The sequence below is a fragment of the Babylonia areolata genome, chromosome 13 (assembly GCF_041734735.1).
Source record: "Babylonia areolata isolate BAREFJ2019XMU chromosome 13, ASM4173473v1, whole genome shotgun sequence".
Classification (NCBI taxonomy): domain Eukaryota; kingdom Metazoa; phylum Mollusca; class Gastropoda; order Neogastropoda; family Buccinidae; genus Babylonia; species Babylonia areolata.
Genome location: NC_134888.1, coordinates 17959838 through 17985025, shown reverse-complemented (window position 1 = coordinate 17985025; position 25188 = coordinate 17959838). Strand labels below are relative to the sequence as shown.

General features: G+C 39.5%; 1 protein-coding gene across 1 annotated transcript; it reads right to left on the bottom strand.

The window, feature by feature from the left end:
* Positions 1 to 5637: 5637 nt before the first annotated feature.
* Positions 5638 to 24970, bottom strand: LOC143288863 (uncharacterized). Its single transcript, XM_076597515.1, has 8 exons — positions 24514 to 24970; positions 23023 to 23113; positions 19908 to 19966; positions 16945 to 17025; positions 16104 to 16186; positions 13883 to 13966; positions 9133 to 9197; positions 5638 to 7341 (listed from the first exon to the last, which is right to left on the bottom strand). Exons 1-8 carry the CDS (start codon positions 24728 to 24730, stop codon positions 7269 to 7271), a joined length of 753 nt encoding a protein of 250 aa, XP_076453630.1. The 5' UTR covers positions 24731 to 24970; the 3' UTR covers positions 5638 to 7268.
* Between the last annotated feature and the right edge of the window lie 218 nt (positions 24971 to 25188).

Genomic DNA, 25188 nt, shown 5'->3' with positions numbered 1-25188 from the left:
CTCTTTCTCTTTATCTTGAACTTCTAAATCTTCTTCTTCTTCTTCTTTCTCTTTATCTTGAACTTCTACATCTTCTTCTTCTTCTTCTTCTTCTTCTATCTCTTTCTCTTTATCTTGAACTTCTTCTTCTCCTTCTTCTTCTTCTTTCTCTTTCTCTTTATCTTGAACTTCTACTTCTTCTTCTTCTGCTTCTTCTTCTTCTTCTTTCTCTTTATCTTGAACTTCTACATCTACATCTTAGCGTTGTTGTTGTTGTTGTTGTTTATGGAATATTCCAGTTTTCTCATCCATCGTTTTTATTATTATTTTATCTTATTTCAGTATATTCATTTATTTATTTTATGTTTTTGCTGTTATTAAATGGGTAGAATTGTAAAAAGACCTTTATTGTGCCTAATTATTTACCCATTAAAGAATCAATCAGTCTTCTCCTCTTTCTTCTTCTTTCTTCTTCTTCTTCTTCTTCTCTTTCGGTGTACAGGTAGAGCAGAAGGGGGGAAAAGATAGATACTGAGGTCATACACAGGACTTACAGCTGACACACTTTGAATATTAATCCAATTGTTAACTGTCAGCTGACTCTGCGTGCCGCCTATCATTTGTCGCAACCGTTTTTTTCTTCTTCTTCTTCTAAGGTATTGATTTTGAAAGAAAATATCAATGACCTTTCGTTGTTGTTTTGGAGTGGTTTTGGAATAGTTTGTTGTTTTTTTTGTTCGTTTTGGGATTTTTGTTTGTTTGTTTGTTTTAATTATTGAAATTGTTTGGTTGTTGTTTTTTGGGGGCCGGGGGGTTGGTGGTGGTGGGGGGGGGGGGGGGGGTTCTAATGTTTTCGCGAGTACTTCCGTTGTTTTGTGTTTGATGTGTAAGTGTGTTTATCTAAGTGCTGCGCATCCAGAATCGGCCTCTCCTACCATATGAGGACGCACACCGACAGATAAGCCTGCCTGCCTACTCGTCCGTCGGTCCGACGGGAGACTCCATTTTGGTGTTTATCTGGTCTCCTCTTGTCTTGTTTTGCTCTGATAATGACGTCACACGTATCTCTACATTTCGGGTTTGGGACAGGCGTAGTTCATTCAGCCTGATCGGATAACCTCGTGAACTTGATCTTTGACACTGGTGTCTCACGTACCATTGTGTGTCGTATCAGTATTGCTGTTGCTGTTGCTGCCCTGCATACGTAAGGGCTTATAACGGACAGTTAGTAAGTATTAATATTTGCAGAGTGGGGATAGATACTATCTATGACTTGATATGGTACTCTGCACTTGACATAATTATGTTTGTTGTATTTTGTTGTTGTTGTTGTTTTGTTTTTTTGTTGTTGTTTTTTTAAAGATAGTGAATGGCAGCTGAGTCCTTGACGAATGTAGCAAAACATTCAGCAGATGTTTGATAGCTAATTTGCACGTACATAGTTTCATTTGACTATTGATTTTAGAGCCCCGTTTGTTTGTTTACAGTATTGATAACAAGAGGAAGAAAAACAGAGAGAGAGAGAGATGTTTTATTATGAATGTTTTATTCAATATGGGCCACGGCCCCTCATGAAGGGGTGGTGTTAACAAACATTTTAGATAATGATGAATATAGATATATTAAATGATGCAAATGAAAACGAAAAAAAAAAAGCGAAAAGCAATCAGAGAGAGAAAGAGAGAGGGAGAGAATTTTATTGAAGGAAAAGGGAATAAGCACATTATAGTATTTGTTTTCATCCTGTCCTCAGAAGAGAGAGAGAGAGAGATAGATTACGCAATGTGCACCTTCACCCTTTTCCCGAATACACCCTCCCCTACACACCACAGTGTACGAACTCGTTTTATATCATTATTCCTGTGATGAAAATGCAAAACACACACACAAACACACACACACACTCACACACACACACACACACACACCTCAAACCAACAACAAACCTCTCACAAAACCAGCCACCAACGACCACCACCTTCTCCCCCACCCCCAGCCCCCCCACCCCTACACGAAACTTAACCCGCCCCCCCCCCTCCCCACACACCCATGTCTTCTCTCCTCGGCCGCCACCCCCACCTCCCCATTGTCACGTTTTACCAGTCATGATATGTAGGTTGGGAAAGATGGAGTTTCAGTCTTGACGAAGAGTTGGGGATGGCCCTGAGAAAAAAAAAGGAGGGGGGGGGGATTTGGGGGGGGGGGAGGGCACTCACTATTGTTCTCTACAAAGAGCTGCGTTGTCAACGAAGGAATGGTATACGGTGACAGGGGGTTTAGTGACCGAGGGAGACAACACGGTATAGTGTTAGCGATACTGTGTAATTTTACACAAGAAATCCTTACCTCGTTGCCGTCAAGTCCTTTTGGCATTCTTGTGACAATTTAACGAGTATTCTGAGTCACATGCACACACACGCACACACACACACACACACACACACACACACACACACAGAGGGAGAGAGCATATCCCATGTGGCATTATAACCTTCATATCTCCAAAGGTAAAATTAACCTTCATTGACGAATGCTTCTGACTAATTTAAACCAGCACACAAAAACAGGTTATTACTGGTACGGAGTGGTTATTGCCGTTAAAAGCGAAAACAAAAGTTCACGATAGATACATCTTATCTGACTAGAGATAGAAAGTATCATTCCTTCTTATAGGCTCTTGAACATAAAGCAGTTTAATCCAGTCTTAGCGATAGAGACTGATAAAAACGAAGCCTTGTGGTTGTACATCATTATTGTGTGTAAATATGTGTAGGGGGGAAATATCTGTCACAAAATGTATAGTCTATAGTTGAAGTGCACTTTGGATCATTCGTCCTCGAGAATGTTTTATGCGATACTTTCATATCAGCAGGGGGAAAATAAGGGGGGAAAAATTGTACCTCCTCCTCCTCCTCCTCCTCCTCCCCCCCAGTGCCCCTCCCCCATAGCCACGCACACAGGCGTCTGTGTGTGTGAGAGAGAGAGAGAGAGAGAGAGAAGGGGGGAATTCAAATAATGAGTATGTGAGACGAGAAAAGGATAAAGTGTTGACAGTAAATTTGTGTGTGTGTGTGTTCATTTATAAGCCTGTATACAATAATAATAACTCTGTTATCACTGCCGTCATTGTGAACTGGTCAGATCCACAGACCTATACAGACCTGCTTAACTCTGGTGTGTCTGTGACAAAATGGAGTATATCATTGTACGATATGAACCGTCATCGACGCGTGAAGCTGCAATAGTATTGTCATTTATCACTGTCCCCTTTGAAATTCATACTTATTTATCTTCATCTTATTCCCTGTGTCGAGATACCGGGGGTCTTTCAGTATAAATGGAAATTCATACCTATGAATTTTGATGTGTATTAAATTTTGATGTAATCTTTTCCCCCTTGGGGCGCCGGGGGTCTTTCAGTATAATTAGAAATTCATACCTTTTTATCATCATCTTTCTTTCCTTCCCTCCTTCACTGTTGTCTGCTTTTTCTGCCTTTCCAGTCCATCCCTCTTGCGTTTTGGTGTGTGGCTTTTTTTTTCCCCCAACCAGCCTTATACTTTTTAGCCTCTGGAAATTTCATTCCATGATGTGGCCTACTATCTGTGCTGTTTTGCTCTGGCGATTAGGTAGTGATGTTGTAAACACTGGGATGGACACTAGCTGTCCATTCTGCAGTGTCATTTGCTTATATGACCTTTGATGTATTTTTGTGTGGTTTTGAAGTACTTTCAATCTTCTTTTTTTTAACGATAGTTGTTGTTTTTTTAATCTAGGCATAGACACTAATATCTCATTCTAATGTCTACGATCTAGGGATGATTGAGGAGCTGGTGTCATTTGCCAAATATTCTTTGCCTTTAGGAGCTTAATAAAGATGATAATTATGTCATTAGCTGTGTTGTTTTGGATGGGGGTTTTTTTCTTGTTCTTGTTGTTTTGTTTTCTTTTTCAGATGTGACTTTTTGTATTTGGGATGTATATTGTTGTTGTTTTTAAGGCTGTCTTGATATTGGCTCTGTGCGGTTGGTCGGGCTAAATATAAACAACAATTAATATCAAATATGCATCTTTTTTTTAGGGCAGCTATGATTGTGCGTTTGATTATATGACAGGGTTTGTTTGTTTTTTTTGTTTTTTTGTTTGTTTTTTTTTTGTTTTGTTTTGTTTTTTTTGTTTGTTTGTTTGTTTGTTTTGTGCTTTTTTTAGTTGGGCAAAAGTTTGATAATGCCGTGTTGGGCAACGGCTGGCTGAGCAACATGCAACAATGTCAAATAGCATCTTTAAATTTCAAGGAAGCGCATAACTGAACGTTTAATCATACATCAATGATGGGTTTGTTTGGTTGGTTGTTCTGGGGTTGTTGTTTTTTTGTTGGGTTGGAGATTTTTTTGGGGGGAGGGGGCCGGGGGAGATAATACACTAAGAATCGAACCTCAGAGGTTGTGGGCTGGAGGATTAATACACTTAGACTTTATAAGTTCTGTAAAGCTGTCCAATCAGTGGATGGAAACGAAATTGTGGATAAATTATCTTCACCGTGTGAAGTTTTGTAAATATAATTACACTCTGGGAATACTTCCCTCAATTAAATTAAGTCTTTTCTTTTTAAGCTGTGAATGGATATGAAATTCTGATCTTCACCATGTGAAGTTTTGTAAATATGATCATTACCTCACTGGGGAGGTTCCTTCAAAATGACTTTAAATAATTTTCGTTTAACTATTACTTTTGAGTCTGTTCTCTTTGTCTAGAATTGATAACAACGTTCGTAATTCGTCTACACAAAAAGCTGATAGCTTTGATTATAATTAATCATCTTTGTTTGTAAAACTATTTTAGATGATATTGGAAGCAACAGGCTGTGTTTTCTTTGTTGTAATCTCTTTCAATATTATAATGATGAAAAAAAAAAAGTAAATAAACAATGCGTAACTGTTTCCTAGGAAACAGATTACGATGTTTGACTCAGTGTTTTACTGTGTTTTACTTTGTCTGCAAGGATGGTTTCAGAGATGACTGCATTCGTCTCCCTTGTGCACACACGCACATAAACACACATACACACAACCATACACACACATACACATACACACAACACACACACATACACATACACACACCACACACACACTCTCACACAGGTATGCTGAAGCAGTGACTGATAGTCAAAACTGATAGTTAAAACAATGTATTGAAAGCTTCCTTTTTTTTTTAAATACAAATGAATATGAGCTAACAGAGACATAGCACACTTACATAAATTTCAAACACACACACACACACACACACACACACACACAAGTTTGCATACACCACATTCACACTCTGTCATTCTCACCTTCTCTCAAACACACTCTCTCTCTCTCTCTCTCTCTCTCAAACACACACACACACACAACACACACACAGAATTCATGTAAACATGAATACATGCATGTACATGATGTGTATCCACACAGACTGCCAAAGAACAAAACAAACACACACATTTTTTTTATTCATTCCAAAAAGAACAGCCAGACACTGAATGACAGTTGACTGAATCACCAGCTTGTATTTTCAAAAAAATGTTTTTAAACTGACAAATCAAACCGCTCCATAGACTGTCCAGGGAATGTGAACATAAAAACAAAGGGACTAAACAAGCTTTTTCTAAAAAAAAAATAAAACAAATAAAATAACCCACCAAATTGCTTCTTTCAAATATTTCTTGCTGACTTACTAAGTTCCAAAGCATGACTCTGACCACATATTAAACATCAAATTAACAACGAAACAACAACAAAAGAGGGAAACAAACATAGATTTTTTTCCAGTATCGAGACTCATCTGATGTCCATGCCAAAGCAATACATTTCACACACACCCTTTTTTTTTTTGATAAAGTTCAGGGATGCCAAAATTAAATTAACCGTTGATGATTCCCATTTGTAAAAATGATTTTGTTCCAATTCTTTTTTCTTTTTCTTTTGGTTTGTGGGCATGTATGTGCTGTTGTCATTGTTGTTGCTGTTGTTCTTTCTTCCCCATTTTTATTAGCCCCCCAAAAAATTGCTTTCATTCAGATGTCTTCCTATAAAACAGGTATGCAAAAGCAGTAACTGACAGCTGAAACAATGTATTAAAAGCCTTAATAAAAAAACAACAACAAATGACTAAGAGCTAACAGAGACATAGCACACTTGCATACATGTCAAAAGCACACACACACATATGTACATATCCTCAAGTTTACACACACCACATTCACACTTGCTCATACTCTCTCTCTCTCTCTCTCTCTCTCTCTCTCTCTCAGTTTTCATCTATCAGAAAAGTCTGCATTCATGAATGATCACTGAAGCTGCCAGAATAATACATAGTTTTTCTCTACTTTCAAAACGAGCACACACAACTTTGCATTGAGCATGAAATCAATTCTGGGGCACCAAAAATTCTGACAAAACTTAAGTTTATAACCGATTCACACAGCATTCACATGCTGTGTTAATACAATGATATTATTGCTCGTTTACTCTTTTGATAACATATAAAACAACAGAATATTTTCACCTACCAGTAGGGGCAAAGGTTAGTCCACCAATAGTGTTCAACACTGTTTGGATGAAAGTCAAAGTCTGGGTGTCAGGTCTGTGTGGTTGATGATGGAAGGTTTGTGTGTCACGTCAGTGTGCATGAAGGTCAAGGTTCATGTGTCAGATCATTTTGGATGGAGGTCAAGGTTCATGTATCAGGTCAGTGTGGATGAAGGTCCAAGGTTTAAACATCATGTCTGTGTGGATGAAGGTCAAGGTTCACGTGTCAGGTCTGTTTGGATGAAGGTCACAGTTCAAATCTTACGTCTTTTGCTTCAAGTGTCTGTCTGGTCTGTGGGGACAAAGCTCAGGGTTCAAGAGTCAGGTCAATATGGATGAAGGTCAAAGTTCACGTGTCAGGTCAGTCATATTTACCAGTCCCGGTGTCTTAAGTCGGTTAACGTCAGGTTAAAGTGTGTCGAGTTTGTTCCCGTGCTGTTCACACATCAAGTCTTATGTTTGTGTGTGATTTCTGTCATCACAGTATATAAAAATATATCATGTTCTTTGTCAGTTTGACATGTGGGTTCGCACGGTGTATGTGTGTTTGTGTGTGTGTGTGTGTGTGTGTGTGTGTGTGTGTGTATGTGTATACGTGTTTGTGTGTGTGTGTGTGTATTTCTGTGAGTGTGTGTGTGTGTGTTTCTGTGTGTGTGTGAATATCACATCCAATGTCAGTGCACGACTTCAGTTCACAGGGTGTTCCAAGCATCATGTGTCTTCAGACAATGCTCCTTTCCTCTTGGATTCAGCCTCCAACCGGTCCAGAAAAGCCTGGTTAACTCTGCAACAACGAAATACACACACACTTTTTTGGAATGGACACATTCACCTCATTCTACTCGTGAAACAGATTAAAAAAAAACAAAAACAAAAACAACAGGCTTTTCTCCAGTAACAAGCATACATAATCACTTTTCAATTACAAAAAAACAAAAAAAAAAAAACATCTCAAGAGAGAATTCAATTGGCCCCTAACTGCAGTTTTTGAAGGATTTCTCTTACTTTTTTTTTTTTTTTTTACAATTTCTTTTTTTAATCTATGCAAAATTCTTTTGAAGTATCGGAAGGGTTGGTTAAACTGCTGCCTATGCTTGCTTGTTTTCCTTCACTACTATGTTGCATGCATCTCTCTCTCTCTCTCTCTTCTATATATATATATATATATATATATAAATATATATCAAACAGATAAAAAAAAAAAAATTTTAAACATGCTTTTCTCCAGTAACAAGCATACATAATCACTTTTCAATTACAAAAAAAAAACCCATCACAAGAGAGAATTCAATTGGCCCCCAACTGCAGTTTTTGAAGGATTTCTCTTACCTTTTTTTTTTTTTTTTTTTTTTTTACAATTTCTTTTTTTAATGTATGCAAAATTATTTTGAAGTATCGGAAGGGTTGGTTAAATTGCTGCCTATGCTCACTTGTTTTCCTTCACTACTATGTCACATGCATCTCTCTCTCTCTCTCTCTCTTCTATATATATATATATATATATATATATATATATATATATATATATATAAATATATATCAAACAGATAAAAAAAAAAAATTTTTAAACATGCTTTTCTCCAGTAACAAGCATACATAATCACTTTTCAATTACAAAAAAAAAAACCATCTCAAGAGAGAATTCAATTGGCCCCCAACTGCAGTCTTTGAAGGATTTCTCTTACTTTTTTTTTTTTTTTTTTTTTTTTTTTTACTTTACAATTTCTTTTTTTAACTCTCTCCATACGAACGGCGAAAGAGACGACGTTAACAGCGTTTCACCCCAATAACCACCATCAAAATATTGCAAGCGGAACGCTCTTATACTGAAGAGGTGAATGTTGACAAAGCATACCACAATTCTGACAACGGAAGCTAAAGGTTGGGTCATTGAGACACCCACTGGACATTCGAGGGGTCTGTGTAGAGGAGAAGAGAGGACTGGCCGTACTGAGTGAGTTAATCTATGCAAAATTCTTTTGAAGTATCGGAAGGGTTGGTTAAACTGCTGCCTATGCTTGCTTGTTTTCCTTCACTACTATGTTGCATGCATCTATCTCTCTCTCTCTCTATATATATATATATATATATATATACATATATATAATATACACATATATATATATAGCTACCTACCAATCTACATCTATACATATCTATATCAAACAGCCTTGACCTGTCTGTGATTTGTAATGATCACATATTGCTCTGGTTTTTTGATGGTCCTTTTCTTCCCCCTCATTACACATTTGCTGACCATGCAGCTCCAGTCCTGTTCTAGAAAGGAAATTTTCTTCCTAAAATTACGTTTAAATAACACACTTACCGTGACCCACTAGTGCAGACTCCGGCAGGGGTCTGATTCCTGTCCTGTGCAAACTACTACCCGCCTATGCAGAGAAAACGAAAGTAGCTATGGCTGATAACCCCCCCCCCCCCACCCCCCCCCCCCCCGAAGTAGGTTACCTCCCCTGTGCATCCCTGACTAGCGCCCTCTTTTTCCGTCAGCCATCTCTTCATAAACTGGCTTATGCAGCAGAGTAAACACTACGACACATCAACAGGAATCCGTTACCTCTTCATCTCAGACTTCCAGTTGTTGTCCTCTTTGTTGTTCTGCCTCTGCGCGTTAAGACTTGCCTGAAACAAGGCGGAAACACAGCACAATCAGTGGAGAAAGTGGGTGCAAACCCATGTACGTATTGTTGGTAGTGCAAAGTAACATATTTCAACCACATGCTGTAGTGAGATATTTGTTGCCTGTATCCCTACCATCTGTAAATAGGCCATTTCAGGGTTGAGTACCTCTCAGTTCTTAAAAACAATTAAACAGAAACCAAAATCATGTTCAATTATCAATTAACATAATGCAAAAAAAAAAAAAAAAAAAAAAAGACCAGGTCACCCATTTCAAGTCCAGCTGTATGATCTCAGAACTTCATGATTTTATTCTCCAGATATCAGCCGACGCCAATTCAGACATCACGTCAAAAGAAATTCCCCAGCTTTTGTGTTATTTTATAGTTGTTTTGGGGTTGTTGTTGTTGTTGTTTTTTTTAACTGTGATTGTCTAGTTTTTATTGTTTTATAACTATGATAGTCTACATTACAATTTTTAACTCACTCGGAACGACAAGTTTTCTCCCTTGCTTTTCCCCACAGACGGCCCATTTGTAAGGGTTTGGAAAAAAATTACAAAAAATACAAAATACAGATTAAGAAAACGAAACTTTCAGAACTGGCTTATTACGTGCTGAGCTATTACATATTAAAAAAAATCAAATTTCTCATCTTATTTTTACAGTTTTGCCATATGTAGAAAATACTGCCAATTTTTCACCCGAATCACCATACCCATGCTCGCTTTCTGCATTAAATTCACTTTCTTCTTCGTCATCATCCACCTCTTCAATGTCCAACCCTTCAGTTTGTAGCATTTCAAGTACTCCAGCAACCCTAAAACGTTACCGTCGCTGCCTTGTTCACTCCACAACATTTTGAGAAGAGCCCGCTTTGCTAACAGGCTGGCACGTGAGCAGACGACTGGTCAGTGACTTTGTCAGTGTGTGTGTGAGAAGGGCCACACATGGCAGGCTCGCCAGTCATACCATTCAATTCTGGAGTGACCCAGAATAGCGGACTCTGCTTGGCTAATCACAAAATCACGTGTACAGCGTGTGATGGATTTTTATTTCCTGAAAATGCTATTCCATTCCGTCGTCTGAAACCAAATACATTTTATGTAGGAATGCTCAAAATTCTTTCGTCCAGAGAGAGTTAAAAACCAGATTCCAGACCCACCAATAATGATCTTGGCAATTTGTTTCCTCCACAGTTTTTTGTTCTTTTGTTTTTTTGCTGGGTTGTTTTAGTTGTTTTTTCTTCATAGAAAGAGGTAGTAATATCTTCAGTTGGTGCATAAACGTTTTGTCTGCAATCACCAAAGCCATGATGGGGCATCAAATAGAATTCCTGCCCTCTTCCCTTCTTTCTTTCCTTCCTTCCTTCCTTCTACACCTGCATGTTTACCAGCAGAAATTCTGTGTCAGCAGTTTTCCAAAGGAAGGAAGGGTTACATCACTTTATCCAAATTCTGTTCTGTATTCATTCATCCACAACATGATTACACTGGTGTGATCATTGAAACCAGGGGAAGGCACTCTATAATATAAACACACACACACACACACACACACACTATCTCGAAAATTCCTGGATCCTTCTCGGTATCACAACAGACAAACATTTCATAAGAACTGAAGACATACAGTTTTCTCTCTGTGGACCAGAATGTTATAAACAGCATGCACTCATTTTGTTCATGAGAACTGACTGGTCCCATTTGGCTATTTACAGGTTTGGAAATGGTTGTTCCCCCTGCTCACCAAACCCATAAGAAATAATAATAAAATAAAAATAAAAATAACATTAAAAGTTTATATATATATATATATATATATATATATATATATATATATATATAATCCTCCCCCTCATCCACCTAAAAGGCTCTACTGCTCTCATTAATGTTTGAGTTTTGTGTGGCCACTTGCCTCTACTAAGGGCTGGAGAAAAATATGAAATGGTTTGGAAGGAAAAAAAGAAAAAAAGAAACACACATACATACACACACACATGCACATAGATAGATAGACAGAACACATTTCTTTATGAACTGATTCCATATCTGGGTCTACAAAGGGAGAAAACTTTTTTTTTTTTCTTTTTTCTTTTTTGTTTGTTTTGGTCAGCATTACAGATAAAAAGATGTTGCAAATCCCTCCTTCTCCATCTCCCCCTCCTGCCTCCATCCCCCCCCCCCCCCCCCCCCCCCCCCACCCCCTTTTATCCCTCCCTCCCTCGCTCCTTCCTTCCTTCCTTCTTGCCTTCCTTCCACCCATCCCAAACGTCTAACACCATCAGACTTAAAAGTGAAAAGGAACAAAACAAAGACAGAAGGGTGCAGCTTGCACTCTAGATGAACACACTGGCCGAGTGGTTTACACAACTGGACTTTCTTCTTCTTTGTCTTTGTTCTTCTTTTTATCTGTAATGCTGACCAAAACAACAAAAAAAGAAAAAAAAAAAAAAGTTTTCTCCCTTTGTAGACCCAGATATGGAATCAATTCATAAAGAAATGTGTTCTGTTTTTTGTTGGTTTTTTTGTTTGTTTTTGTTTTTTGTTTTGTTTTTTTAATAATTATTATTTATTTATTTATTTATTTATTTATTTGTGTAAGCTTATCTATTATTTATTCACTTTTTTTTTTTAAATTATAATTATTATTTATTTATTTATTTGTGTAAGTTATCTATTATGTATTCACCTTTTTTTCTTTCTTCTTTTTTTTACCTCAAGGCCTGACTAAGCGCGTTGGGTTACGCTGCTGGTCAGGCATCTGCTTGGCAGATGTGGTGTAGCGTATATGGATTTGTCCGAACGCAGTGACGCCTCCTTGAGCTACTGAAACTGAAACTCTTCTTCTTCTTCTTCTTCGTCTTTGTTCTTCTTCTTCTTCTTCGTTCATGGGCTGCAACTCCCACGTTCACTCGTATGTACACAAGTGGGCTTTTACATATATGACCATTTTTGCCCCGCCATGTAGGCAGCCATACTCTGTTTTCAGGGGTGTGCATGCTGGGTATGTATCTGTTTCCATAACCCACCGAACACCGACATGGATTGTAGATTATTGCCCTGTTCAGGGATTACCACAGGATTATAGACAAGACAGGATTATAGACAGCATTACAGAATCTTTAACGTGAGTACAGGTATTTGATCTTCTGCTTGCCTATACACACGAAGGGGGTTCAGGCACATGCAGGTCTGCAAATATGTTGACCAGGGAGATCAGAAAAATCTCCACCCTTTACCCACCAGGCGCCATTACCGAGATTCGAACCAGGGACCCTCAGACTGAAAGTCCAACGGCTTTAACCACTCAGCTATTGCGCCCATCACTGAACTTTCAATCCAAGGGTACTGGGTTCAAATCCTGGCTGCCTCGGGTGGATCAAAGGTGGGAGATTTTTTTTACCAACCTGTATGTGCAGACCTGCTTCTGTCTGTCTGAAGGCCCTCCAAGCGTTGTTGTTTGATTTGTTTTGTTCCCAAGTCTTGATTATAGCGCTTTGTGGTGTTGATTTTTGTAACTATCCCCCACACTACCCCATACGGATATCAACTGTTAACACTCTGAGCCACTGAGCCAAGGAGGTAGAGCACACTATAAATGCCCATTATCATTATTATTGTTGTTGGTGGTGTCATTATCATTACTATAATTATCATTATTGTTATTATCATAATCATGATCATCATCAGTAGCAGTAGTAGTAGTAGTAGTACCAGAAGTATAATTATTACAATTACTATCACATTTTTTCTATAAATTATTATTATTTCTATCATTATTGTTATCATCATTACTGTCATCATCATCATCGTCATACACAAGGAGAACATCTAACATGAGCACTATGCTCAAAGATCTCATTATCCAACACAAGTGTTCGAAAGATTATGGACAAACGAATATATATATCCAGCATGCACACCCCACCCCCTTAACCTCCCAGCAAAAACAAGAGCATGACTGCCTAGCTGGTGAATGGAGGGAGAGAGTGAGGTGAAAAACTGACGTACATACAAGGGAAAGCCAACTCATCGATACAAACTTCTTCTTCTTCATCAGCGTTCCCAGGCCATGTTCAGACGGTTAGTCCAGAGTAGGTTACAAAGTCCGCAGTCCACTGGAGCTCTGTAGTTGTTCCTCACAACTTGCCCTGGAGCGCTGTGCTGTGGGACTGGGCCAGATCTGGCACCTGTGCTCTTTGTGTAGAGGGCAGTCTTGCAGGACATGGGCTGGAGTTTGAGGAGCGGTGTCACACGGACATTGGTCTGTGTGGGAAATTTTCAGTTTCAGTAGAGATGGGAGAGGAACTGGCAGTGGCCTGTGCGCAGTCTGAGGATGATGACGTGCTGAGCTCGACCCAGTTGATGGATACTGTCCTCCTCTGCTCCCAGATGTAGCCTTTCTCGCCATCTGTTTCTGAAGTGGCTGTGCAGAATGGTCTTTGCCTCCCCAAAGCTAAGGGTGTGGGCAGACTGAGTGAGCCTGCTTCCTGCTTTTGGAGAGCTTGTCTGCCTCTTCATTTTCTGCAGTGCCGCAGCGAGAGGGGATCCACAGACATACAAGGAAAAGCCAACCCATTGATACAGACGAATTTGGGAGAGATAGCCCATGACACTGCAAATGATTTTTTTTTGTTTTTTTTTGATAAGATAACAAAATAAAACCAGAACAGACATACACACATACCCGATTCCTGGCAGCCTCTTTTCTGTCCGCCAGTGCTCGGTCCTCCTGCTGTCTCTGTTGGCTCCGTCGTTCCTGCTCCCTCACCTGTCATCAACACACAGGTGTTTTAGTTTATTATTTACTGCCTCACCTGTTGTCCACACACAGGTGTTTTAGTTTATCACTTACTTACTGCCTCACCTGTCATCAACACACAGGTGTTTTAGTTTACTTACTTACTGCCTCACCTGTTGTCCACACACAGGTGTGCTTGTTACTTACTGGCTCACCTATCATTAACACGTGGATAAGTGACTGACTGACTGCCTCACATGGGTGTTAATTACTCACTTACTGCCTCACCTGTTGTCAACACACAGGGGTGTTAGTTTACTTACTGCCTCACCTGTTGTCAACACATAGGTGTGTTAATTAATTACATACTGCCTCACCTACAGGTGTGTTAATACTGAAAAGCTTTGGATTTGGTTGCAAAAGAAACACAAAAATGAGATAATGTAAAGAAGAAAAAAAGAAAAGAAAGAAACCAGCGCACCAGTGGCAAGAAATATCCAACCCCTTTCATTTTCATACTTTTGCAGACTGCCCCTGGGTGATGACAATCATATCCCATTCTGCCAGGATTCAAGACACTGATTTTCAGGAAGGGCAGTTTCAAACATAAACCACTCAAGTATCCTAGTAATGAGAACAAGCACAACTAGTGCAAACATATTCCAACGGTAAAAGGAGTTCGAATCAAATCAGGAAGCACAACTTTCAACATGGGACTGTTGTACTGAAATGTAACACACTGATAAATAACTTCAGAGACCTACATGAAATGTGTTTGGTTTCCGTCACAAATAGCTGTGGTTTTGTTCATACAAAAGACCTTGTTCAGCAGTTTCTTTTTTTTTTTGTTTTCTTTCTTCTTTTTCTCAAAGCAGCATTTCACTTATCTCACTATGTGTGGATGAAAGGGAGGCGACATATATATATATCATATATGATGTAGTGTAGAAATAGAGAGAGTGTGTGTGAGTGTGTGTGAGTGTGTGTGTGTGTGTGTGTGTGTGTGTGTGCGTGTTTTGTATCTGACATACATGCGAGTGTTCAGTTTGTTATTGCAAACAATTGTGATGAGAGGAAGTACTAAACAAATATGCTTCTTTTTTTTCTTTTTTTTAAATAACATTTCCTTGCGCTTCAGGAAATGTTTTTTAACAGCCACAAAAGACGAGTGATTAGAGCATTAGACTTTCAATCACAGGATACTGAGTTTGAATTCCAGATGTGTCTTGTGTGGGTTAAAGGTGGAGATTTTTCTTATCACCAATGTCAACACATGTGCAAACCTGCCAGTGCCTGAAGGACCCCCTGTAAATATGTGCACATTAAAGATCACAAAATCCATGTCAGTGTTCAGTGGGTTATGAAAACACGACCATACCCAGATGCACCCACCTGGAAACTGTAGTATGGCTGCCTAAATGGTGGCAGTAAAACTGGCCATTCACATAAAATCCCAGTTGTATATATGAATGAAACAAGGAGTGAAAGATGCAGCCAACCAACAGAAAAAAAATGAAGGAATCTTTTCATGACAGAACAAGAAAGACAAGGCCTTCAAGACTCGCTTGTGACTGAGAGTAAAACACACAAGCTTTTTATGTATTGAGTATAATTTCAAAATGTAATGTTTACGATGAGAAAGATCAGTTTAAAGCAAATTAAGTCCCCTAGCATTAATTACAGAGTAATTTCCCTTTTTTACTATCTGCACCAAAACGTTTGCAAAATAAATAAAACTTCCATGCTTAGCAAAAGAAGTTCCTGTTTGAACAAAAAATGATAATAATGACTTCTCTTGTTGTTGTGTCAGAATATCAGATCAAAGTGCCAAGTTTAGAGAATACAAAAAATATAAATATAACAGTAAATGCAGTTTGCATATAATTAGGCTTCATTATTTATTTTTTTGTGCCCATCCCAGAGGTGCAATATTGTTTTAAACAAGATGACTGGAAAGAACTGAATTTTTCCTATTTTAATGCCTAATTTGGTGACAACTGACAAAGTATTTGCAGAGAAAATGTCAATGTTAAAGTTTACCACGGACGGACATACACACACACACACACACACACACACACACACACACAGACAACCAAACACCAGGTTAAAACATAGACTCACTTTGTTTACACAAGTGAGTCAAAAATGCAAAAAAAACACCCACCAGCCTGCTGGTCTTGCTGTGCTGAGCCTGGGTTCGGATCTGCTGTTGTCTTGCTTCCTCGACAGACACCTCTTCTCCTCCCCCTGTGGTGGGCAGCAGTATGGTTACACGTTACTGTCAGACTACTGTAAACAGGCACTCGTTTTTTTTTATTTTTGGACAGGCTGGATCAGTTATGTGGATGCACATAACGTGTGAATACTTGTGCACATGTGTGTGCACACACACACTCACACACATATCTATCTGTTAGTTTATATATGAACATATACGTATACACAAACACGCTGACACATAAACACACACATGTACACATACACACATATCCACACACAATAAAATAATCAAAATTATGGTTTCTCACTGCATAAACAAAGTGCATTTGTGGACATGGCTGAGTACAGATGACAACCCACTGCAGTTCCTCAGCAAAAAAAAAAGAGAGAGAAAAAAAAGAAAAAAGTAAAAGATCTAATTCAAAACCTCAATGACTTGAACACACAAACACCCATTCACACTAAGATGCATGCATACATGCAATCACACATAAGCACACACACACAAACACACACACAAACACACACACACACAAACACACACAAACACACACAAACACACACCAACACACACAAACACACACCCACACACAAACACACACACACACAAAAACCACACCCACACACACCCACACACACACACACACTCCACATACCAACACCCACGTTCCACACCCGACCCCCAGCCTAACACACACAGCAGCAGCAGCACCACCACCACCACCACTCGCCCACCAACCAACCAACCAACCAACCATTACCACAGAACCAAGCAGGCAACTGACCAGCCGTGCCAACATAGGAAAAGCTGGTGGGCTTGTTCTGCTTCCTGAACTGTTCATACTGCCGGGCCTCCCGCTCAGCCTCTGAAAGCCAGCAAGCCACAATACATGTAAATTTATATATATATATATATATATATATATATATATATATATATATATATATATATATATATATATATATATATATATTTATATTGTATTTCTTTTTATCACAACAGATTTCTCTGTGTGAAATTCGGGCTGCTCTCTGCAGGGAGAGCATGTCGCTACACTACAGCACCACCCTTTTTTCTTTTTTTTTCCCTGCATGCGGTTTTATTTGTTTTCCCTATCAAAGTGGATTTTTCTACAGAATTTTGCCAGGGACAACCTTTTTGTTGTCGTGGGTTCTTTTATGTGCGCTAAGTGCATGTTGCACACAGGACCTCGGTTTATCGTCTCATCCGAATGACTAGCGTCCAGACCACCACTCAAGGTGTAGTGGACGGGGAGAAGATATCGGCGGCTGAGCCGTGATTCGAGCCAGCGTGTTCAGATTCTCTGGCTTCCTAGGTGGACGTGTTACCACTCCACATATGTCTGACATCGGACAAGCTGTTGTGGTGATCTGTTCAAGGCTTGAAAAGCTACAATAATAATGGTAATAACAATGATAATAACAATAATGATGATGATGATGACAATAATAATAATAATAATTAGTAGTAGTAGTAGTAGTAGTAGTATTTTATTATTATTATTATTATAACAATGATAATCATAATACTGATATCAATAATCATAACAATAATGATAATAATGAAAACAATGATAATACTAATAACAACAATAATAATAATAATGATAATAGATTACAACAGGTAATAGTAGATAGTACTTAATAGTGATAACAATAATAGCAATCATGATACTACAACTAAAAATATTAATAACAATAATAATAATAGTAATGTTAACAACAGGTAATAGTAGATAGCAATTACATGGTGCAAACTCCCCATATAATGGGCACCAAGCGCCTCACATGAAACAATACATATATACATTAGTGCATAATAACATACCTCTGCTCATGAAAAAACACATATATGCATGTCTATATACACGAAGAAAACACTACAAATTGCAGATATGAACAATCACACACACGCACACACACACACACACACACACTACACAAACACACAAACACAACACACACACACACACACACACACACACACACACACACACACACACACACACACACAAAAGGCACAAAATATGCCCTACACATGCACACACACTAAAGATCTAGAGGAGGGGGAGAAAATTCTGATCCCACACACTCGGTTTCTCTCACTTCCTTGGTGGACACTTTCCATTAGACCAACATTTCACTTCCACAGACAGGCTGTTGCATGGTGGTCTGTTCACAGCTTACAAAGCCACAACGCACGAGAACATAGACAGGCTGTCAGTGCATTCAGGGTTACAAAGCCATACCACTCGAGTATACAGAGAGACTGATATGGTGGTCTGTTAAGAGCTTACAAAGCTACAACATGTGTGCACAGATAGGCTGTCATGGTCTGTTAACTCACCCTGGACGACAGAACGCTATACCGTTTCTGACGTAAGGTAGCGTTCCAGACAACGGAACGCTATAGCGGTTTTGACGATTAAATTTTTTTCCATGTTTTCCTCATCGGGTGGAATAACAATCGCAGCTACACCAGGCATTGCAAATGTGTCAATGGTCAAATAGAAAGTTCCGTAACAACACACTCCACAGCCAGCCAGCAAGTTCAGGACCCCACACGACAAACTAATCTGCATACATACTGAAAATGGCATCGCAGGCGATACAAGTGCAAATTTTTTAGCAAACTAGATCACGACAGCGGTTTTTACCACTACTGAATAACAGAAATGCTTTAAACTGAAGGTTTCGACATCGACGAGGATGATGAAGACGTTGAATAAAGTATCTGCAGTGAAGAAAGCTACCAGCAAGTAGGTACTGATAGTGATTCAGCTTCTGAGAGCAGTGAAGAGGGAGGTGGGTGGGCATTCACACGACGTGAGGAGAGGGGTCAGTGGGTCAAGTACAGTGAGTTTCATTCAGTTACTTTATGTTTTGTATTTTTTGTGATTTTTTTCCTAACCTTAACATATGGGTCGTCTGTAGGGAAAAGCAAGGGAGAGAACTAGTCGTCCAGGGTCGTCTGTGTGGAAAAGCAAGGGAGACAACTAGTCGTCCAGGGTCATCAGTGTGGAAAAGCAAGGGAGACAACTAGTCGTCCAGAGTGAGTTAAGAGCTTACAAAACAACAACGTATGTTTGCACAGCTAGGTGGTCTGTTCAGAGCTTACAGAGCAACAACACATGAGCAGTCTGTCTGTCTTGTATTGTTTTCATCCCTTTCCCTTCCCTGCCCTTTTTTCTCCCCACTCTTTTTTTTTCTTTTCTTTTTTTTTCATATCTAATATCACTTAATGTGGATAGACATTAAACGAAATTGAACAGTCTGTCTTGGTCTGTACAAGGTTACAAAGCTACAACACATGTGCACACAGACAGGCTGTACTGGTCTGTTCAGAGCTCCACAACGCATGAGCATACAGACAGACTGCCTTGGTCCGTTCAGGACTAACAGACCAACAACACGTGTACACAGACAGGTGGTCTGTTCAGAGCGTACAAAGCCACAACACATGAGTACACAGACTGTCATGGTCTGTTCAAGACCCACAAAACCACAACACATGTGTAAACAGGCAGTCTGTCACCTGGTGGTCTGTTCAGGATTTACAAAGGCAAACAAATGACAAAACATAACCACACTCACTTGCCAGATGCATTCATATGAAACAAAATCAGTTGATTTTGCCTTCCTGTGACGTTTGATGAAATGACTCGAGCCGTTTTTTTCATCCAGATCATCAAACACTATTTCCGTTATTCCAATGTGATGTACTTACGCTCTGTAACCTCCCGTCGCCGCTTCTCATCAGGTCTGATAACTGTGAAGCCACCAGCACTGAAACATTTTGTTGAGAAGGAGGGGGATGATATTTAAGCAAATACAATATTTACTTAAATATCATCTCCCTCCTTCTCTCTCTTATTCACGGACATGAACATATAATGAACAGACAAAATTTCTCTACAAATACGTAAGTACAAAAACGACATGGCTGAACTGTCTATACAGTCTCGTCTTACCTTTCAGGCGGGCACTGCTACCCAGACGCTGAAAGACACCGAACACAGAACACCGACCGAAGAACACCAAACACTCGGAGGAAAAACTATCCCCACTCACGAGTGCAGAACCGGGCAAACAGCCCTGAAGAGCACAAAGCAGACACGACTGCCTCCTATGCCAGTCGCGGGCAAAAAGCCCAGAATCCTGTCACTGACTGACCAGCTGAGGAAAGGTTGATCTCAGTTCAGTGACAGCCTGAACTGAGACACATGAGATTCCCGTGCAATCAGCACAACCCTCAACGCTCTCCAGCTGAATGGGGTGGGAGAACAATGAGGGTTTAAGGCACACTACCTTGGTTTGTCATGAGATGTGACACATCATGCACATTAGCGAATTGGACGGTGGCACTGGTCAAATGGTTAGAGCAGCTAGATTATCTTCTAGATTATCGACTAAAGTATCTCCTGAGTTTCATCCCCTGGTAGGTTTAGGGTGGAGATTTTTCCGATCTCCCAGGTCAGCATAATTCTGCTATGTGCAGACCCACTAGTGTTTGAACCTCCTCTGAGTGTGTATACACATACAGAAGATCAAATACACTCGTTAAAAGATCCTGTAATCCATGTTAGTGTTGGGTGGGTTTTAAAATCAAGAACATACCCAGCACACACATCAGCAAAAGCACAGTAGGGCTGCCTACATGGCGGTGTAAAAATGGTTCTACATGTACTCGTACTTATATGAATGAATGTGGTAGTTGCAGCCTATGAATGAAGAAGAAGAAGAAAAAAAGAAATGAATCAAATCTTGTACATGTAGATTGTTCACTGTTTCATCACCATCATATCTTAGCCTAGCATAACTGTAAAGGCTTAAAAAAAAAAAAATTTAAACAGCAAACAACACTCATTAAAAATAAAACAACAACAAAAAACTTCCAAAAGCAAAGTTTCAACAATCAGTTGCATGACAAACAGTAATATATATAAATCACAAAAGAAATGTGAATGAAAGAGGTTTCAGCATCCTTTTGTGACTAAAAGTGCACTAGCTCTTTCAGTCTTTGATATTAACCCTTTCAGTCCCATGCTTGTTTTATGCAAAGGGATGTTCTGGTCACAGAGGGTAATAATTTTGAAAAAAAAACAACAATTACAGCATCTAAACTACAAAAACAAATTACATAAAACCACTACTTTTCTGAAAAGAAAATGAACACACTATACGATACGATACAATACACATGCCTCTTGTGGTTTAATTGTGTAATATCGTCACTGAGACAAAACAACCACACATTACAACATCTAAGTAGACTCTTACATGAATCTAAGTTTACAGGGGAAAGTGGCAGAATGGTAAATATGCTTATCTGCGTGAGGGTCTGGGTTCAATTCCCACTCTCCTTTCTCCCAAGTTTGACTGGAAAATCAAACTGAGCGTCTAGTCATTTGGATGAGATGATAAACCAAGATCCTGTGTGCAGCACACACTTGGCACACTAAAAAAAAGAACCCATGGCTACAAAAAAATTGTCCTCTGGCAAAATTCCGAAGTGCAAACCAGTGTGATAAGCACATAAAATACACTCAAAACCTGACTAAGCGTATCGGGTTACGCTGTTGGTCTGACATCTGCCCAGCAGATGATGTGTAGCGTGTATGGATTTGTCCGAATGCAGTTACACATCCTTAAGAAAAGTGAAACTGAAACTGAAACTAGGTTTACAATCATTCATCTCAAATCTGATGATTATAGGTCCCCTAGCCTTTAACAGTGGCCACCATGAACTTGGAAGACCCTGCAAGCGTTTCAAGGACACTTTGAAGACAAACCTCAAAGCCTGTGACATAGACCTCGCTTCCTGGGAAACTGATGCCCTTGACCACTCTCGCTGGAGGATGTTGTGCTCTAGTGGCATAAAGACGTTTGAAAATAAGAGAACGCTGGCCATTAAGGGTAAGCGTGAGCGAAGGAAGCAGGGCTCAACTTCTGGAGACGTTTTCCCTTGCAACACCTGTGGGAAGTGCTGCGCATCCAGAATCGGCCTCCTCTCCCATATGAGGACACACACCGATAGATAAGCCTGCCTGCCTACTCATCCGTCGGTCTGACAGGAGACTCCATCAGCCTTTAACAGCCATCAGGGCAGTGAAATGACATTCACTATGTCTAGGGCTCAGCACAGGAAGGCACGCAGGGCCCAGCCCTCTCTTAATGGCATTTTAGCCTTCCCCAACCAAACTCACGTACCACTGTTCACACCTGGGTGGAATGAGAAAAATCAGAGTAAAGTCACTTTCCCCAAGGACACAACACCAAACCAAAACTGGTCATTGAAAGCTAATCACTGGTGAACATTGGATCAGAAGTTCAATCAACATCTAACCGATCCTACCTCGGGACCTCCTGATCAGGAAAATATGAGATGATGATGCTAAACACACCAAACCAAAATTATAACTGTGCTTTTCAAGCATGCACATTTTTTTTATTGTGATTTTCTATCTGTGCTGTTTACTGAAGTATTTGTGTACGTGTATTGGAGAGTCAGAGTTTATGCATAATTATAGGGAAAAAATATTATTTTGAAGGTCTCATAAATTGTGCTTTTATAGTATTAAAGATAATGCTTTTATAATATTCTTATGATTTATAGTGTTTCTATTTCATCTGATGTATGAATTCAATCCATTTTTAAGTATTGGACTTTTTGTCCCATCTGTAAAACATTTAGAGCTTCCTTGAGCTTGAATTATAGAGCAGTATAAAAATCAAAACAAAAAAAACCAAACATTTATTAACTTATAATCAGAAGCATCACTACTGAGGCCACAGATATGACAGAAGAAAAAGAAAACTATTCCCTAGACTCTTTCACTCACTACGATGTCCGCTCTTGCAGTGTGCTTCTGGATGACGTGGTGCTGTCCTTTCCACCTGTGGCTCCCTTCACACCTGGACCTGTCCTTTGGCCTGTGCAGTGGTGAAAATAAAACAGACATGTCATACGTTTGTGTGTCCAATTCTTCTTCAAGCTTGTAAATATGTACATAATGTTGATCTATCTCCCCATCATGATCATAAATTTCAGTCAGCTGGGTCACATTATAATATCACAGTTAGCAATGCTGATCAGTATGAGACAACAGGGACATTTTTTTTTCTCTCATAAACACACCTGGTCAATTTAGGTCATTCAGCCAGTGCCCGACCATAATCCTAGCATCAAAATTTGTTTCATTGAAATGGTGTTCATTGTGCTACAAATGTAAAAAAAAAAAAAAAAAAATTTAATAAAAAATATTTTAAAAAACCACACACACACAAGCAATGGGAACTAACTCCTTTCTAGCCGGGTCAATTTGGAGGAAAACTTGGTCATTTTCAGGATATTTTCTTCATTTTTCTTCATAAATATGGTAGGGGAACCTGCTATGGCTGTAAAATCCCTTGGGTAGAATGGACTAACAATGAAGAGGAAAAATTACACAATTTTTTTTTTTTTTTTTTTAAAGAACAGGAGGAAGAAAGCAAGACATGGGCCAGGAAGAGAGAGAATTCACACAAATGAAATATGCAAGGAAAATTTCCTTCCATTTCCTTTGACCAGCTCCCTCCATTCACCTAGTTTGTCCACCTCCAAATGCACCATGCTTCTATTTTCTTCTTACTTCTTACTTCATCTTCTTCAGTTCTGATGGCTAACTTAAATGTTCTCAAGGAGCTGATAGCAACAACACTCCCCCAGTAACTCTGTTCTGGGCTGGCCTCTTCAGTTAAAAGTAAAATCAAAGGAAATAAAATTTGTCAGTTTTGGTCATGTTTACCTATATATTACAGGTGAATGCTCCCCTATATTTCTTTCATTTTTTGAAAAAAAAATTGTTAACATTATTGATATTCATTATTATGTCAACTTTACCTATAACACGAAGAGCTCTCTAGCTATGGACGTGGGTGAGATAAGTAAGTAGGGGTCAGGTGTGTCTGGTGGGGTCTGAGACGGGGGTACGGGGGGGGGGGGGGGGGGGGGGTGAGGGCGGTGGAACTGGAAGGGAATCTTCCCAACATGTGCAGACTGGGACATGACCAATATGAGCCCTCTGCTTAATATCAGCATGAATATAATGGAGGTTGTACGATGATGATGGTGATGATGATGATGAGGCTATATCCACATTTCTCCCCACCACAACTCTTTTGGTGTGGCTGGTAGAATGAACGTCCACGCCATGTTGTGAACACTACTCATTAAGTCTTGAGTGGGAAAATTGTGGGATACTGCCGATAATGGTGATGATGATGATGATGGACGCCGACGACGAATATAACGACGACGGTTAAGAGAACAAACAAACAATTAAAAAGCAAACCTCTGTCACCACCACCTCCACGACCACCACCTCCACCTCCACGACCACCCCCTCCTCTGCTTCCTCTTGCTGCACCTCGGGGTGGTTGTGCTGCAATGGACGGAGGGATGGTCGTGCCAACTACAGCAGCTGGCTCGGTGCTGCTGCTCTGTCCTCTTCCTCGACCACGTCCTCTTTGACTGACACCAGCTGGGCGTGACGTGAATGTCTTACTCATGTTTGTTGCCTATTTTCGATTTTATTGCAGTTTTTGACAATACATTCCACAATTCTTGAGCAAATCAGTTCTCGAATGCTGCTGAATCCCTTCCCCAAAAGATTGCACTGACTTTGCGTAAACAATTATATATATTTCTCGTGAAATGAATCGCTTCTGCTCGAGTGTCTTGTGGTCAAAAATAGTTTGCCACGGAATGTTGCAATCTGTTGACAAATTGAAGTTGTTCAGGAAGAGATGTTGCGAGGGGAGAGTATTCACTACATAGCTACCATAAAATTGAAAGTAACTTCCCATGACGATACCCTGAACAGCTTCCGGTCTTTAAGAAAAATAGTCCCTTGAGCCGAAGTGAATTTTTTCCTTTGCCGCGTATTTCATTTTATGTTTTTGCCAATAAGCATACATAAAAGTAGATTTGTATATAAATGATATCATATACTTATACCCATGACGGG